Raw genomic sequence first — 17937 nt, 5'->3', positions numbered from 1 at the left:
CATTTTATGGGCTTTTAGCCAGAAGATTTTATATATAAATGGTAGTAGAGGAACACTGTTAAATTGATGAGTCTTGGAGGCAATGTGATATAATCGATTTTGGGGCTTTGAAATCAGCTTTGAATCCTGACCACTTCACTTATTAACTTTGTGACTGTAGGCAAGTTACTTGGCCTCTCTGGGCCTTAACTTCCTATTTTGCAAAATGAGAATAATATAACTTCCTGAAAAGAATTTTGCAAGAATAGAAGGCAGTTATACAAAATGTGTGACAAAAGTTTTGGCACATACAGGTTTCTTCCCAAAGATGAACAAGTCCTACTGCTAAGTATAGAAAGGGAGATACAAGTAAAGTTTCTTCGTTATTTCTTAGAGATTTGTGCCCATAGATCTTTATATTGTCTTAACCTGTGTGATCTACAATGACCCATACTAGAATGTGTGTCTTAAGAAAGCATAGAATTTTTACGCTTTTGTTCAGTTTGAACAAAAATCATCAGTTGTGCTCTGAGTCCTAGGTATCTTCTAGATATAAGTATGTGGGAAGGACAAAGACAAGGGGCATTTAACAGAACCTTAGGTCCTACTTCTAGCGGAGCAGCTATACGTTTCTGTTTTTACCATTTGTATTTCTGTGTAAGATACTGATTGAACAAAGGGGTCTGTGTATTACAAAAAAGCTAGAAAAAATACAAGCAAGGTCAAGCAGTCTATTTCTTGGCTTTCATTTTTCTCAGATCCCACCCTGCTTTCTCCTTGGCATTTTAAAGTTTGTGAGAATGGGTGGGAGTTAGAATGGGGAAGTAGGGAGGAATTCCATTCTGTCTTACTGCGTGGAGTTCTCAGAGAACAAAACATAGCAAAAGGACAAGGGTCCTGTGCAAAGAGGGCATTCCTGGTGGAAAAATTCCTTGACCTCCTTAGCTCTTGCATTGAACTCTACCCACAAAGAGCCATGTTTTGAGCCTTCATTACAAATTTTACAACTGTTAAATAACAAATACAGATATCTTGCCTCTGATTACTTCCTCCTCTGACTACAATGAGATGTCTTTATTAGATCCTTACTATTTTCATTATTTTCTTATCTTAGACTCTAATCACTTTACTCTCATTTCAGTGTCTGCAAGTTCTTTTCTCATTAGTCTTCTCTGTAACAACCAGCAAGAACTCTGACCCTGAATGAATCTTACCTGACTTTACTGCCATCAAGCATTTTTGGAGAAAATAACACATTGGGCTAATGGTTACCTATAATTTCCTGAGGTCTGGGTTCCACCCCTTTTAATCATCTGAGGAATTTTTCTTTCCTCCATCTTCATTATCTTTCTCCTTGTAGGATTTTTACTGTCAACATTTAAACATGTTCAAATAAATCCAAGCATCAAATGAAGGTAACAAATAATCAACTTGTTGGTTCAGCTGCAACTCTGTTTCTCACCCCACAGTCAAACTTTTTAAACAAATTGTTTATTTTCATTGTCTTTAGCCCATTCCAATACAGCTTCTGCTCCCATAAGCCAAACTGCTTTTGTAAATTTGTTTCACTTCCCTACTTAGCATTTAACAGATTTCCCATTACCTTCTGATAGTCTCATATCCCTAACATTATATTTATACAATTCTATCTCTCCTTTCTAGCTATAAGCACTTTTCTCATTTCATGAAATATAGTTAATATTCTCCTCCTTCTCTGGGTTTTTTCAGGTTCTATCCTTTAACTGGTGAACACTCTCTGCCTTCCTCAACTCCTCCCACCTAACTGTTCAGTTATCAGATGTCGTCTTCTGAAGGAGGTTTACCGTGACCTGAACTGGTTGAGTTCTCCTACTTTATACCTTCTCTTCACAGCACTTGTCACATTTGTAATAATGTATTTATCATTCTCCCTGTGCCTTTTAATGTTGGCTTCTAGAGAGTAGAGATCCCACTGGTTATAGGACTGGATACCAGAAAGGAGCTCAAGAAATATTTGTTGAAGAAATGACTGAATAAATTAACAACTGTAGCTTTTCCAAGTTCAGTGCATCAGTTGTGTCCTTGGCCTTATTAGAGTGTTTTTCCTTAGCAGCATAATGAATTTTAAGTGGATAAAAACTATTAGTGATTCCACTAGAGTTATTAAGCACTGTAGCCAGTAATGCATCATAGGTGCACAACTATATACTTTTCCTTTATTGTCCTCTCCTTTTTGCTTTAAAAATAACTATAAATATGTAATAATTTCAAATATTAGGAAGCTGAGTATTTTGTTTCTTATGGCACTTTTAATCAAATCTCATTATTTATTGAGTACTACTCAGTGTATATCCTAAAGTAAAAAAGAAAAAAAAAAAAAAAAGGTTTCTAAAAACCAAAACAAGACACTTTAAAAACAGTATAGGAATACATGTGTTCTAAAGAGACCCCAGAAAGTCTGTTTTCTTCCTGAATATATTAGACCCTTTTGAGCTCCTAATGCTGTAGAATAAATGAAATATTATGAAACTTAGGAACTATCTGAAAGCTAAATGTTTAGCTAAAATGTATGATAAATTAATGAACATACAAAGGAACAGATAGCAGTGGCAGTGTATTTGTTTTGTAAGTTTTATTTACATGCAAAATAATTGTATATGCATTTAAATATAATTGAATGGTATACATATGTATAGAGATTGCTGCCATATTTGATGGATTGGTAAATAGTATTAGAATTAATTTCTGAAGAAATTTTAGTGTAAAGATTTTGATGTAAAAAAAATATCCAGCAACCTATCTATTTATGGCTGTAACAAGGAAGAGTGATTTGGACTACTGCTACAAAGTAGATTAAATGATCTCTAAATTTCTTCATGTATTAACATTCTCTAAATTACTTCGTATATTAATATTTACATATAATATATTTGTAGTATATTCTAATTTAAATATGCAACAGAAATTTGGAAATGAATATAGTTTGTATTCAACTGTGTTGAGAAAGCGTAGAATAATAATTAAATTCTTTTTTTCAACCAAACATTTTTATAAATAAAATTGCTGGATTCCAAGTATTTACACTTAAATAACTTTATGTTATAAACAGTGTTTTTTAAAATACTTTCTTTATGTCTTATACTTTATTTTATTTAAGTTATAGTCATGTGTCTTGGGTAGAATTCTGAGAGAATAATAAGGGACTTTACCCTGTAATCACAGAAGCAGTTTGGTAATATAGGAACCAAGTGACAGCTTTTCTTTTTCAAGTATAGATTCAGATCTGGACAGGAATCTTTAGGGGTGACCTAAAACATCATTATGTCAGTTTACAGCAGAAGGCTTACTCTGTTAGTTTCTAGTAGCTATAATGGAAACTAACCTAGATGAACATTGGTACCTACTTTGCAGTTAGTGACTGATTTTATTTGACCAATTAGCACTCATGAGGGAAAGGAAAATAAGTTGTCCATGACCTGTCATGATTAACTCCTAAGGGACAAGCTTTGATTACCTGTTAGGTTTGTTGTTTTTGCCTTATCAAGTCCACTTGACTTCAAGTATGTTCTACAGGCAGAATACACTGGGGGTGGCGGGCATGGAATTTTTTTTTGCTATAATTAGAGCCAATAAGGTTGATTTAAGTAATCAGTTTTTGCCTCTGTTCTACCAACAATTGTGTGATATTAGGAATATCTTTCTTGTGTTTCTTTTTAATAGTTTTTATTTTATTTTTTAAAAAATGGAACACTTCATAAATTTGTGCAGGGGCCATGCTAATCTTACCTGTACCTTTCCAATTTTAGTATATATGCTGCTGAAGTAAATGAGCACATGGTTTTAATCTTTCTTTTCTTTTTTCTTTTGCTTTTCTTTCTTTTCTTTCTGACAAGGTCTAGCTCTATCATCCTCCAGGTTGGAGTGCAGTGGCACAATCTCAGCTCAACTTCCACCTCTCTGCTCAAGCAATCTTCCCACCTCAGCCTCCTGAGTAGCTGAGACTACATCTGTGCACCACCACACTTGACTAATCTTTGTATTTTTTTGTAGAGAGGGGGTTTCTCCATGTTGCCCAGGCTAGTTGTGAACTCGTGAGCTCAAGCAATTCACCCACCTTGGCCTTCCAGAGTTCTGGGATTACAGGCGTGAGCCACTACACCCAGCCCATGTGTTTGTTATTAATGAAGATTGTGCTATCAGTCACATAATGTCATTGTGAAAACAACATTTGCCACATAATTCCTTAAAGTATTTTACAAGAATAAAAATTTTCTTGATGCCTCATTGTATGTTAGGGTTTATGCTGAGTGCCTTAGGTTCCACCTCCCTCTGCGGGAGCCAAAGTGGGGCAGATAGTTCCTCTCATAACTCCTGTGACAGCTAGAGTTTGGGGCATATGACTTCCTGTGACAGCTAGAGTTTCCGTCAACCAGTTGGAAATCTCTGCATGAGACTTCACATCTAGGAAAAGTAATGCAAAGAAGTAGGGACAGTTTAGACTTTATTCTTCTAGTGGTTTCCAATTCCCAGGCTCAAGCAGTCCTCCCACCTCAGCCTCTAGTGGCTGGAGCAGCATCCAGTATCTCATACCAGTGGAGATACTGGTTCCAGCAGTGGTGGTGGTGCCATATTCTCAGCAGAGGCTTCCTAGGCTGTCTTTTTTTCCGGCGTGATTTTGGTTGCAGTTCTGGCTTCCTAATCTTCTTTAGTGCCATCTTGTTTCCCAAGTCTGTTCTTCAGCTTCATCATTTTGTGTGCCATCTGAATTCTTTCCTGCTTAACTTAACCAGAAATCACTTCCATTCTTTGTGACCAACAACTGGACTAGTACAATTCCCTTGGAAAAAGCTAGGGTCTTAATGCCTAGCTGTTTGGAAATATCTTACTACCTTTTTATAGTCACAGCTGCCAAAACCCTAAATTTCAGTTAACACTGTAAAGGGAATTTAAGAAAGAGGAAATAAAAGTTTACATCATTTAAGTCATGGCATCAGAAGAAAACAGTAGTGAAAATCTAATGAACAGTACTATCTTCAAGAAATTGTTCATATATTTTAGCAAGATGAAAACAACTTAAAGCATGTTTTTAGTTGTTACTGTTTATTAATATTATCTTTATTATGAAAGGAAATAATTTGTACTAGGCATGTACTCCTGACCTTCTGAAAAACATCCCTTGATTTTTCTTTGAAGAATCTTTCCCTTTCCTGCTGTTAGAGTAAGGCTACCTCCACCAACTCAGAGATGATGTATGTGACCTATGCCTAAGCAGTCATCACACTTTATCTCCTTCAACACAGTGATTGGTTGAGATTGGATGAGTATATATCAGGATACCTCCACTGAACGATAGCTGTTGCAGCTTCAAGCACTGCAGCCTCACACATCACATGGAGCTGAGAAGAAGACCAAAATATCAGAAAGTAGAACTGAGAGGATGGAGGGAGAGAAACTGAGTCCTGATGGTATATTTTGAGGCCTAAATATATACCTAGTAGAAAATGTTATGAAACTTTTATGATTAGGAACTGTTTGAAAGTTAAATATGCAGCTAAAATATATGATTGATTAATATACGGAGGAACAGATAATAGTGACAGTGTATTTATGTTGTGGAATTCTATTTATATACAAAATAATTTTATGTGCATTTAAATACAACTGAGTGGTACACATATATACAGAAATTGCTACCATATTTTATAGTTTGATAAATATCCAGCTATTTCTAAAACTATTTCCAATCCTACAATTTCAGTTACATGACCCATTGCACTGCCTTTTTGCCTACGCCAGTTTGGGTTAGATTTTCTGTCATTGGCAACCAAGGGTTCTCTGTTTCTTTGGAATATAAATGCTAAATCATCTTGAGTTGGAATCATAAAGTATTGCTACCACGTTTTGAGGAATACCTCTTATTTATATTTTAGTTACATGTAACTTTTGTACCCGAAATATTATTGACAAGGAAAGTAACTAATAATTTTAAGCTGAAATTTTAATCCTGAAAGATAAGAATGAAAACTCAGACCTTAAGTTCTATAAAACTTTGAGATAGCTACATGTTTACTTTCAGGATAATTTAAATTGATAGAGTACAAGTTGGGAAACAAACACTTTAAGTGAATATTTAAGTCATGTAAAATATGTATTTTTAAAAGTCAAATTAAACATATTACCAAATTCGCTAGAACTAAATATTCTATTTATAATAAGCACTTTGCTACATTTTACACCCTGTTGCCTTATATAACTTTCCACAGTTTTGACATTATAATATTGTGATTTTCTGTCAAACATTATGAGTTTATGGATGACAGAAGCATGCTATTTCCAGATTTTGGTATATATTCTAAGTAGGCAAATATATTTATCAATACTTTCTTTAACTTTCCCAACACCATTCATAAATGCCTGTATTTAGCATTTACTTGTCATTCCTGATCTGAAATTGAAATTTTCTTCATTTTCCTTCTTGCTTGTACCATATCTGTGGGTGTTGAAATGGGTAAAGAAAAGAACTTCCAAAAGCACTGCCTAGAAAACACGACCTCAAGAGTCTTCTAAGTGAGGGCTCTTTTGAGTGCTGGCACCGGAGACCTAACACAGATTAACGTAATCAAATATAGGAAACTGATTGGCTCAAACAGCTACATTGAAACAAGAGGTGAATCTCTAGCCTCAGCCATGGCAGAATCCAAGGGTTCCAGCACCACACAGTTTTGTTTCTGCATTCTTCGGTTTGGCTTTCCTCTGTGTTGGCTTTATTCTCTGACAGGGCTTCTCCATGGATTGCCTATGTGCACATGTGTATCATTCTTACAGTTCTGCATTTCAAATAAGTATGACTGACTGTTGTTTTCCCCAATGGCGATTAGTAATTTACAGGGGGAAAAATGTACTGGCCCTGCTTGGTTCTCATGACTACTAGAGTTTGTGTAAGGAAGGCCACATGATTGATGAGTCTCTCAGTATCACACTGAATGGCATAGTGGTATTTCTGAAAAAGAAAAGATGCACTCAGACAGGTATAGATGTCTTCTTAAGTAGGGCTTAAGTTTCCCGTTGAAAACTGCCCTCCTTACTTTTGTTTCACTACCTAATATACCATAATTGAATTCAGTTGGGTTAACTTGCTTTCTTTTTTAGATGATGAAAACACTACTTCTGGCAAGATTGAGTCATTTATATCCAGTGTGAATTAGATCAGAATGGTTTCTCCTATTATGTAGCTGGGATCACTTTTATTGAAGGATTGGGAATTTTGGCCATGGGAAGGAAGGTGGGTATTTTGAAGCCTGGCAGTGTAGGAAAGTGGTAGATGGCATGGACTTTAGAAGTTATGTGGACCTAAGTGTGAGTCCTGGGACCCTACCACTTCTAATCTATGTGACCTTAGTCAAGTCACTTAGTTTTTCAAAAGCCCATTTTTTAACCTGTAAAATGAAAATAATAATACCTATCTCATAGAGTAGTTATGGAAATTAAATCAACTAGGTAAAGCATTTATTATGATCCTTAGACATGGTGGGTGTTCCATAATATTATTATGGCGGCTGATATTGTTACCACCGGTACTATTAATGGTACTAATAAACACTGCCCTTTTGCTACGCCTGTTCCTGATGGTCCCCAGCTAGCTAGAATTAAGAGGTCAAAAGTGTTCTGTTGTTCAACTAAGAACACATTAAATAAAATCTCACATTAAATTTTATAAACTAGTCTGGAAGTCTAACTACTACTCATAACATTATTTCTGTGGGGAAATTGGTTTAAGATTTTTTCAACTTAAAGAAAATATATTTTTGTAATGTAATGCATTTTTCAATGAGATGTGCCTGTGTGTGTGTTAAAAATCATGTATAGTTCTTCTTGTGAGGGGCAGCCAGTCAAGTAAGTGAGGGTCAGAATCTGTTTAAAAATAAACAGAGTCAAAGTAGATTCTGTCAGAATAAAGTATATTTGCAGGGGCTGCTAACTGCTATACAGAGTTGCATCATGATCTTATGGCTTGCTTGGAGGGTCTGCTCAGCTTGGACTAATTAAGCTACAAATAAAATTTCAAGCATTTTCATTTTGTTTTTGTATTCAGATATTTAGCACTTCACTTTAAAAGTCCTGTCATAACTTGTGGCCCTTTAGAGTGGTAGGCTGATTGAGTCAATATTAGGAAATGTTATAATAAGCAAAGAATTCCCCTCAATTTGAGACTGTGCATTACGAAAACCGATCTCAATGAAAGCTACACAGATATGCCAGGATAAATGTACATAGCCACATAGATGGTGGGCAAGTCAGCCTATTGTCCTTGTTTTTATTAATAACGTACAGTACAGAGGAACATTTTAAAAGCTATTCATATTCACAGAATTTAGAATAATTGATACATATTTGAAAAAGGTATTTACCACTTGCCACCGTTATCAAGGAGAATAAGTTCATGGATAAATAATCTTAGACATACAGAGCTGTAATATTACTTTCTTTTTTTTTTTTTTTTTTTTTTGAGACGGAGTCTCGCTCTGTCACCCAGGCTGGAGTGCAGTGGCCGGACCTCAGCTCACTGCAAGCTCCGCCTCCCGGGTTTACGCCATTCTCCTGCCTCAGCCTCCCGAGTAGCTGGGACTACAAGCGCCCGCCACCTTGCCCGGCTAGTTTTTTTTTGTATTTTTTAGTAGAGACGGGGTTTCACGGTGTTCGCCAGGATGGTCTCGATCTCCTGACCTCGTGATCCGCCCGTCTCGGCCTCCCAAAGTGCTGGGATTACAGGCTTGAGCCACCGCGCCCGGCATGTAATATTACTTTCTATATTAAAAAACTTGCTCTTATCAGATTATGGCAGATGGGAGGCAGGACTAGATTGCAGCTCTGGACAGAGCAGCGTGTGGTGGCTTGCATTGTGAATTTTAGCTCCAGATTGACTACAAGAACAAACCAGCAATCCCGGAGGACCCACAGACCCTCTGAAGGAAGCAGACTGCTCCTGCAGGACCCAGGTGACACCCCAAATACTGCGAGTGCCCCAACTGCGGAAGTGGGAAAGGGAGACCCTCTTCTCCCAAACACACACCCCCACTGGAGAAGCTGAAGGTCTTTTTGTAGGAGAAGTTTCTGACCTTAATTAGAGCTGAGTCCATTTAGAGAGCTGAACAAAATATAGGGGTGAAGGAAGCAGCAGAAAGGCCCTGGAGCTCGCTGGGTCCCCTAGCAGGCCATTCCTGCATGACACCACAGGGATCCATCAGGAGAGTGGCCAGGGGAGCAAGGGATAAAACTCCACAGAGAGAAGGAAATCTCTAGCTGAACTTTGTAACAATTTGAACAGGGTGAGAAGCCTCCTGGCCAGAACTCAGGGGAGGACACAAATCTGGTGTGCACACTCAACAGGTAAGGGAACCAAACCCTTTTCTTTTACAGCTGAGAGGCAGATAGCCTGGGGCAAGTTTTCAAGCCTGTCTCACCCACCACCTCAAAACAGACTTGGGGCTGTTGGGGGGCTCCGTGGGAGTGAGACTGGCCCTTTGGTTTGCATAAAAGCTGGGTGATGCCTGTGACTGCCAACTTTCCCCCACTTCCCTGACAACCTGCATGACTCAGCAGAGGCATCCATAATCCTCCTAGGTACACAGCTCTAGTGACCTGGGAATCTCACCCCCTTCCCCAACAGCAACCGCAGCAATGACCCACCCAAGGAGAGTCTGAGCTCAGACATACCTAGCCCTGCTAGGTATCACACCTGATGGTCCTTCCCTACCCACCCTTGTAGTGGAAGACAAAGGGCATATAATCTTGGGAGTTCTAAGCTCCTGTCTACCGCTGGTCCCTCTCCATACAACTATAGCTGATGGTCTCTGGAAAAACGCCACCTCTTGGCAGGAGGCCAACCAGCACTAAAATAGAGAATTAAACCACCAAAGCTAAGAACCTTCACGGAGTCCATTGCACCCCCCACCCCCCAGTCCCCCACTCCACCCCACCCCTGCTACCTCCACTGGAACAGGTGCTGGTATCCACGGAGAAGAGACCCATAGATGGTTCACATCACAGGATGTGATATTGTGCAGACAACACCCAGTACCAGCCAGGAGCTGGGTAGACTTGCTGGGTGGCTAGACCCAGAAGACAGTAATCACTGCAGTTCGGCTCACAGGAAACCATGTCCATAGGAAAACGGAGAGAGTACTACATCAAGGGAACACCCCGTGGGACAAAAGAATCTGAACAACAGCCTTCAGCCCTAGACCATCCCTCTGACAGAGTCTACCTAAATGAGAAGAACCAGAAAACCAATTCTGGTAATATGACAAAACAAGGCTCTTTAACACGCCCCCACAAAATCACACTAGGTCACCAGCAGTGGATCCAAACCAAGAAGAAATCCCTGGTTTACCTGAAGAAGAATTCAGGAGGTGAGTTATTTAGGTAATCAGAGAGGCACCAGAGAAAAGTGAAGCCCAATGCAAGGAAATCCAAAAAATAATACAAGAAGTGAAGGGAGAAATATTCAAGGAAATAGACACTTTAAAGAAAAAACAATCAAAAATTCAGGAAACTTTGTACAAACTTACAGAAATGCAAAATGCTCCAGAAAGTCTCAGCAATAGAATTGAACAATTATAAGAAAGAAATTAAGAGGTCAAAGATGAGGTCTTCAAATTAATCCAATCCAACAAAGACAAAGAAAAAAGAAAATATGAACAAAGTTTCCAAAAAGTCTGGGATTACATTAAACAACCAAACCTAAGAATAATAGGTGTTCCTGAGGAAGAAGAGAATTCTGAAAGCTTGGAAAGCATATTTGATGGAATAATCTGGGAAAACTTCCCCAGCCTTGCTAGAAACGTAGACATCCAAACACAAGAAGCACAAAGAACACCTGGAAAATTCATCACAGAAAGATCATGACACACTGTCATCGGGTTATCCAAAGTTAAGACGAAAGAAAGAATCTTAAGAACTGTGCGACAGAAGCACCATGTAACTAACTTATAAAGGAAACCCTATCGGATTAACAGCAGATTTCTCAGCAGAAATCCTATAAGCTAGAAGGGATTGGGGCCCTATCTTCAGCCTCCTCACACAAAACAATTAGCCAAGAATTTTGTATCCAGCGAAACTAAGCATCATATATGAAGGAAAGATAGTCTTTTTCAGAAAAACAAATGCTGAGAGAATTCACCATTACCAAGCCACCACTACAAGAACTGCTAAAAAGAGATCTAAATCTGGAAACAAATTCTGGAAACACATTAAAACAGAACCTCTTTAAAGAATAAATCACACAGGACCTATAAAACAAAAATACACATTAAAAAGCAAAAACAAAACAAAGTATGCAGGCAACAAAGAGCACGATGAATGCAATGGTACCTCACATATCAATACTGACATTGAATGTAAATGGCCTAAATGTTCCACTTAAAAGATACAGAACCACAGAATGGATAAGAACTCTCAAGAAACTATCTGCTGCCTTCAGGAGACTCACCTAACACATAAGGACTCACATAAACTGAAAGTAAAGGGGTGGAAAAAGGCATTTCATGCAAATGGACACCAAAAGCAAACGGGAAGCTATTCTTATATCAGACAAAACGAACTTTAAAGCAACAGCAGTTAAAGAGACATTATATAATGGTAGAAGGCCTTGTCCAACAGGAAAATATCACAATCCTAAACATATGCACCTAACACTGGAGCTCCAAAATATATAAAACAATTGCTAATAGACCTAAGAAATGAGATAGACAGCAACACAATAATAGTGGAGGACTTTAGTACTCCACTGACAGCACTAGACAGGTCATCAAGACAGAAAGTCAACATAGAAACAATGAATTTAAACTTGGAACAAATGGACTTAGCAGATACATATGGAACATTTTATCCAACAACCACAGAATATGCATTCTGTTCAACAGTGCATGGAACTCTCTCCAAGATAGACCATATGATTGAGGCCATAAAACGAGCCTCAGTAAATTTAAGAAAATTGAAATTATATCAAGCCACTCTCTCAGACCACAGTGGAATAAAACTGGAAATCGACTCCAAAAGGAACCTTAAAAACGATGCAAATACATGGAAATTAAATAACTTGCTCCCGAATGAGCATTGGGTAAAAACGAAATCAAGATGGAAATTAAGAAATTCTTTGAACTGAACGACAATAATGACACGACCTATCAAAACCTCTGGGATACAGCAAAGGCAGTGCTAAGAGGAAAGTTCATTGCCCCAAATGCCTAAATCAAAAAGACTGAAAGAGCACAAACTGACATTCCAAGGTCACACCTCAAGGAACTAGAGAAACAAGAACAAACGAAACCCCAACCCAGCAAAAGAAAGGAAATAACCAAGATCAGAGCAGAACTAAATGAAATTGAAACAAAAACAGTACAAAAGATACATGAAACAAAAAGCTGCTTCTTTGAAAAGATAAATAAAATTGATAGACCATTGGCAAGCCTAATCAAGAAAAGAAGAGAGAAAATCCAAATAACCTCACTAAGAAACAAAACAGGAGATATTACAGCTGACACCCCTGAACTGCAAAAGATCATTCAAGGCCGTTTTGAACACGTTTATGCACATAAACGAGAAAACCAAGATGAGATGGAGAAATTTCTGGAAAGATACAGCTCTTAGCTGCTTACATCAGGAAGAATTGGATTCCCTGAACAGACCAATAACAGGCAGTGCGATTGAAATGGTAAGTTAAAAAATTACCAACAAGAAAAGTCCAGGACCAGACGGATTCACAGCAGAATTCTACCAGATACTCAAAGAATTGGTACCTATCCTTTTGACACTATTCCACAAGATAAAAAAGGAGCCCTTCCTAATTAATTCTGTGAAGCTGGCGTCACCCTAATACCAAAACCAGGAAAGGACATAACCAAAAAAGAAAACTACAGACCGATATCCTTGATGAACACAGATGCTAAAATCCTTTACAAAATACCAGCTAACCAAATCCAACAACATATCAAAAAGATAATCCACTATGATCAAGTGGTTTTCATACCAGGGATGCAGGTATGGCTTAACATAAACAAGTCAGTAAATGTGATTCACCATGTAAACAGAATTAAAAACAAAAATCACATGATTATCTCCATAAATACAGAAAAAGCATTCAGCAAAATCCAGCATTTTTTACAGTTAAAACTCTCAGCAAAATCAGCATACAAGGGACGTACCATAATATAATAAAAGTCATCTGTGACAAACCCACAGCCCACATAATACTGAAAGGGGAAAAGTTGAAAGCATTTCCTCTGGGAACTGGAACAAGACAAGGATACCTACTCTCACTACTCCTTTTCAGTATAGTACTGGGAGTCCTGGCCAGAGCAATCAGACAAGAGAAAGAAAGAAAGAACATCCAAATTGGTAAAGAGGAATTCAGACCATCAGTGTTTGACGATATGATTGTTTACCTTCAAAACCCTAAGAACTCCTCCAGAAAACTTCTAGAACTGATAAAAGAATTCAGCAAAGTTTCCGGATACAAGATTAATGTACACAAATCAGTAGCTATTCTATACACCAAGAGCGACCAAGCAGAAAATCAAATCAAGAACTCAACCCCTTTTACAATAACAAATAAATAAATAAAATACTTAGGAATATACCTAACCAAGGAGTCAAAGACCTCTACAAGAAAAATTACAAAACACTGCTGAAAGAAATCATAGATGTCACAAACGAATGGAAACACATCCCATGCTCACGGTTGGGCAGAATCAATATTGTAGAAATGACCATACTGCCAAAAGCAATCTACAGATTCAGCAGAATCTCCATCAAAATACCACCAGCATTCTTCACAGAATTAGAAAAAACAATTCTAACATTCATATGGAACCCAAACAGAGCCCTCATAGCCAAGGCAAGACTAAACAAAAAAGAACAAATCTGGAGGCATCATACTACCTGATTTCAAACTATACTATAAGGCCATAGTCACCAAAACAGCATGGCACTGGTATAAAAATAGGCACAGAGACCAATGGAACAGAATAGAGAACCCAGAAATAAACCCAAATACTTACAGCCAACTTATCTTTGACAAAGCAAACAAAAACATAAAGTGGGGGAAAGGACACCCTTTTTAACAAATGGTGCTGGGATAATTGGCTAGCCACATGTAGCAGAATGAAACTGGATCCTTATCTCTCCCCTTATACAAAAATCAACTCAAGATGGATTAAGGACTTAGACCTGACATTATAAAAATTCTAGAAGATAACATTGGAAAACCCTTCTAGACATTGACCTAGGCAAGAATTTCATGACCAGGAACCCAAAAGCAAATGCAATAAAAAAAAAGATAAATAGCTGGGACCTAATTAAACTAAAGAGCTTTTGCATGGCAAAAGGAATAATCAGCAGAGTAAACAGACAGCCCACAGAGTGGGAGAAAATCTTCACAGTCTACACCTCTGACAAAGAACTAATACCCAGTATCTACAATGAAACTCAAATCAGTAAGAAAAAAACAATCCCATCAAAAAGTAGACTAAAGACATGAATAGACAATTCTCAAAAGAAGATACAACAAATGGCCAACAAACATATGCAAAAATGCTCAACATCACTAATGATCAGGGAAATACAAATCAAAACCACAATGCAATGCCACCTTACTCCCGCAAGAACAGCCATAATCAGAAAATCAGTGAACAGTAGATGTTGGCATGGATGCAGTGATCAGGGAACACTTCTACACTGCTGGTGGGAATGTAAACTAGTACAGCCACTGTGGAAAACAGTGTGGAGATTCCTTAAAGAATTAAAAGCAGAATTACCATTTGATCCAGCAGTCCCACTACTGGGTATCTACCCAGAGGAAAAGAAGTCATTATTTGAAAAAGATACTTGTGCACACACACATTTATAGCAGCACAATTGACAGTTGCAAAGTCTTGGAACCAACCCAAATGCCCATCAACCAACGAGTGGATAAAGAAACTGGGGTGTGTGTGTGTGTGTGTGTGTGTGTGTGTGTGTGTGTGTGTGTGTATGATGGAATACTACTCAGTCATAAAAAGGAATGAATTAACAGCATTTTCAGTGACCTGGATGAGATTGGAGACTATTATTCTAAGTGAAGTAACTGAAGAGTGGAAAACCAACCATTGTGTGTTCTCACTGTTTTGTGGGTGCTAAACTATGAGGACACAGAGGCATTAGAATGATACAGTGGACTTTGAGGACTTGGGGTGAGGAGGGTGTGGTGAGGGATAAAAGACTACAAATATAATGCAGTGTATACTGCTTGGGTGATGGGTGCACCAAAATTGCACAAATCTCCGCTAAAGAACTTACTCATGTAACCAAATACCACCTCTACCCCAATAACTTATGGAAAAGTAAATATGTTAAAAAAAAAAAAACTTAATAGCCAAATCTGTTAACTCTGTGATTCCTGCTTTGGTTAATGTAGATTATTATCACATGATATTAAAGAGTCAGGATTATGGAGTTGATGTTCTACTGGTGCTTTTTTAAAAAAAAAAAAGGAAAAAAAATGTTTATTATTTAAGGCTGTGCACAGTACATACTTATATTCAAACATCCCTTTTGCCGTTAGTCACAGAAATACTAAATATGTGTATGAATGGCTTTTCACAGTCTATATGATGACTGGAAAAATAGCTAATATAGTATATTCTAAATGATAAATCTTCATCTTCATATATAAAGACATCATATTACTAATTTTCAAATTTATCAAGAAGACACTGAACAAAACCTTAAAAAAATGGATATTGTTTTAATGTGATGTATGATTTACTAAATTAAGCTTAGGAGCATTGCTATATCTGTATTTCTCTCTTTCAATATGTGCTTACATACAAATAACAACTTTGTGAGTATTTTCTCCTTACAGATTTTCAGTAATTTATATCAGAAGTATATAATCAAGAAAGTTTAGTGTTTCTGTCACATAAATATTTATTTATTCTAAAGTAAACCCTTCGGCGTTTTTTAATGTGGGGTTGCCTTATCAAATTTTGCGTAGCCTACATTACAATCATAGAATTTTGAGTTTTGGAAGAGACTGTAAAATTCATTTCATTCATTCAGCATCCATTTGGTAGTAGTGTGCTTTGAAGACTTAGTAAGACATTAACACCTAGGACAACATTTATTACTTTGCACAATGTCATTGTATTAATGTTTTACCCAAACAGTACATGAAATTAGAGTACTTTTTTTCTTTTTCTTGCCAAATTATAAGTGGAGTTGAAAACAGAATTATTTTTTGGAGATATGATCTTGCCCTGTTGCCCATGCTGGAATGCAGTGGTGTGATCTTGGCTCACTGCAACCTCCACCTCCTGGGCTCAAGTGATCCATCCACCTCAGCCTCCTGAGTAGCTGGGACTTGAGTGCCACCAATCCTGGCTAATTTTTATTTTATTTTATTTTATTTTATTTTTGTAGAGACAGGTTCTCACTGTGTTGCTCAGGCTGGTCTCAAACTGAGCACAAACAATCCATCCGCCTCAGCCTCCCTGCACTCTGGGATTACAGATGTCAGCCACCGTGCTTGGCCCCAGAATTTTATTTTCTTTGAAATAGAAAATTCATGGAAGGATTCTGCCACTTTATTCACCTTTCTGACAGTGCAGTACAGTGCAGATTAAAGTATAGTTCCCTGTGAAATAGCCAATTACCCTTTGAGTAGAATCACATAAAGAAGTACAGGGAGATCACATGACTTGCCTAGGTTATATATTGAGTCAGTAGGAGAAGTAGAAATACTAAGTGCAGATTCACAAGTCAGTTTAGCCCAGAGCTATGGGTACTTTCCTTGTGCTTATTACCCGGAAGGCTTTACAACCAACCACTGATGCCCCCTCCTGGCTCCCTCGTCTCACTTACACATATGCAGTCTTGATTATTTTGATAATTTTTCTACAACATTTATACACACCTCACACATAATTTTCATTGTTTTTTTAAACCTCAGTTTATAGCCTCAAATCAAGTTATACTCAGGAATGTACGTACCCTTAAGCAGAAAGACCTTAATATTAGTTACAGCTGAAGACAGAGCTTAATTTTTAAGTACATTTTGGTTTTTCCCTTTCTGTATGCCTTTTATAAGTGTTCACCTTTAGAAGCGAGTCTCTTGACTTCGCCTAATACTATAAAGAATTGCAAACATTGTATTGACATAATTGGTTGTTATGGAAGTCATTTTTAATAGAATGACCATACCTTATTTATTAAAAAATAATAGACTTTATTTTTTAGAGTAGTGTTAGGTTAACAGTAAAACTGATAGGAAGGTATAGAGATGTCCCATATATTCCTTTCCCCTATACGTGCATAGCCTATCCAATTATCAGTATCCCCCATTAGAGTGATATGTTTGTCACAATGGAAGAACCTATATAATTATCACTGAAGACCCCAGTTAATATATGGGTTCACTTTTGGTATCATACATTTCATGGATTTGAACAAGTGTGTAATGACAATATATCCACCATTGTAGTACTATATAGCATAATTTCTACTACACTGAAAATCCTCTACACTCCTGTTTCGCATTTTCAGAAATGTCATATAGCTGGGATCCTACAGTATGAAGTCTTTTCAGATTTGCTGCTTTCACTTAGTAGTATGCATTTAAGGTTTCTCTGTGTCTTTTCATGCATTGATAGCTCATTTATTTTTAGTACTAAATAATCTCTTGTCTGAAGGTACCACAGTTTATTCATTCACCTACTGAAGGACATCTTGATTGCTTCTAAGTTTTGCTAAGTATAAATAAAGCTGCTGTACCTTCCATGTGCAAATTTTTGTATACATGTAAGTCTTCAACTCCTTTGGATAAATACCAAGGAACATGTTTGCTGGATTGTATGGTAACAGCATGTTTAGTTTTGTGAGAAACTACCAAACTGTCTTCCAAGGTGGTTGTATCATTTTGCATTTCCAATAACAATGAAATGAGGG

General features: G+C 37.4%; 1 protein-coding gene and 1 pseudogene across 8 annotated transcripts in view; one reads left to right on the top strand and one right to left on the bottom strand.

Annotated features, from left to right (window-relative positions):
* Window positions 1-17937, top strand: part of LOC105500004 (COMM domain containing 10) — a 269943-nt gene that overhangs the window by 132930 nt on the left and 119076 nt on the right. Inside the window, exon 6 of one of the 8 annotated variants that reach the window (XM_011772908.3) lies at window positions 3852-8448. The exons of the other annotated variants lie outside the window; for them this stretch is intronic. Within the exon in view, the coding sequence (XP_011771210.1) occupies window positions 3852-3857 (6 nt within the window). The 3' untranslated portion in view covers window positions 3858-8448. Of the gene's footprint in view, window positions 1-3851; window positions 8449-17937 lie in introns of those variants that run through there. 8 annotated transcript variants of the gene reach the window in all.
* LOC112423380 (U6 spliceosomal RNA) lies at window positions 3695-3792 on the bottom strand (annotated as a pseudogene).

Source organism: Macaca nemestrina, chromosome 6 (genome assembly GCF_043159975.1).
Source record: "Macaca nemestrina isolate mMacNem1 chromosome 6, mMacNem.hap1, whole genome shotgun sequence".
Lineage (NCBI taxonomy): Eukaryota > Metazoa > Chordata > Mammalia > Primates > Cercopithecidae > Macaca > Macaca nemestrina.
The sequence above is the reverse complement of the archived record's forward strand: the minus strand, read 5'-3'. Positions and strand labels throughout refer to the sequence as shown.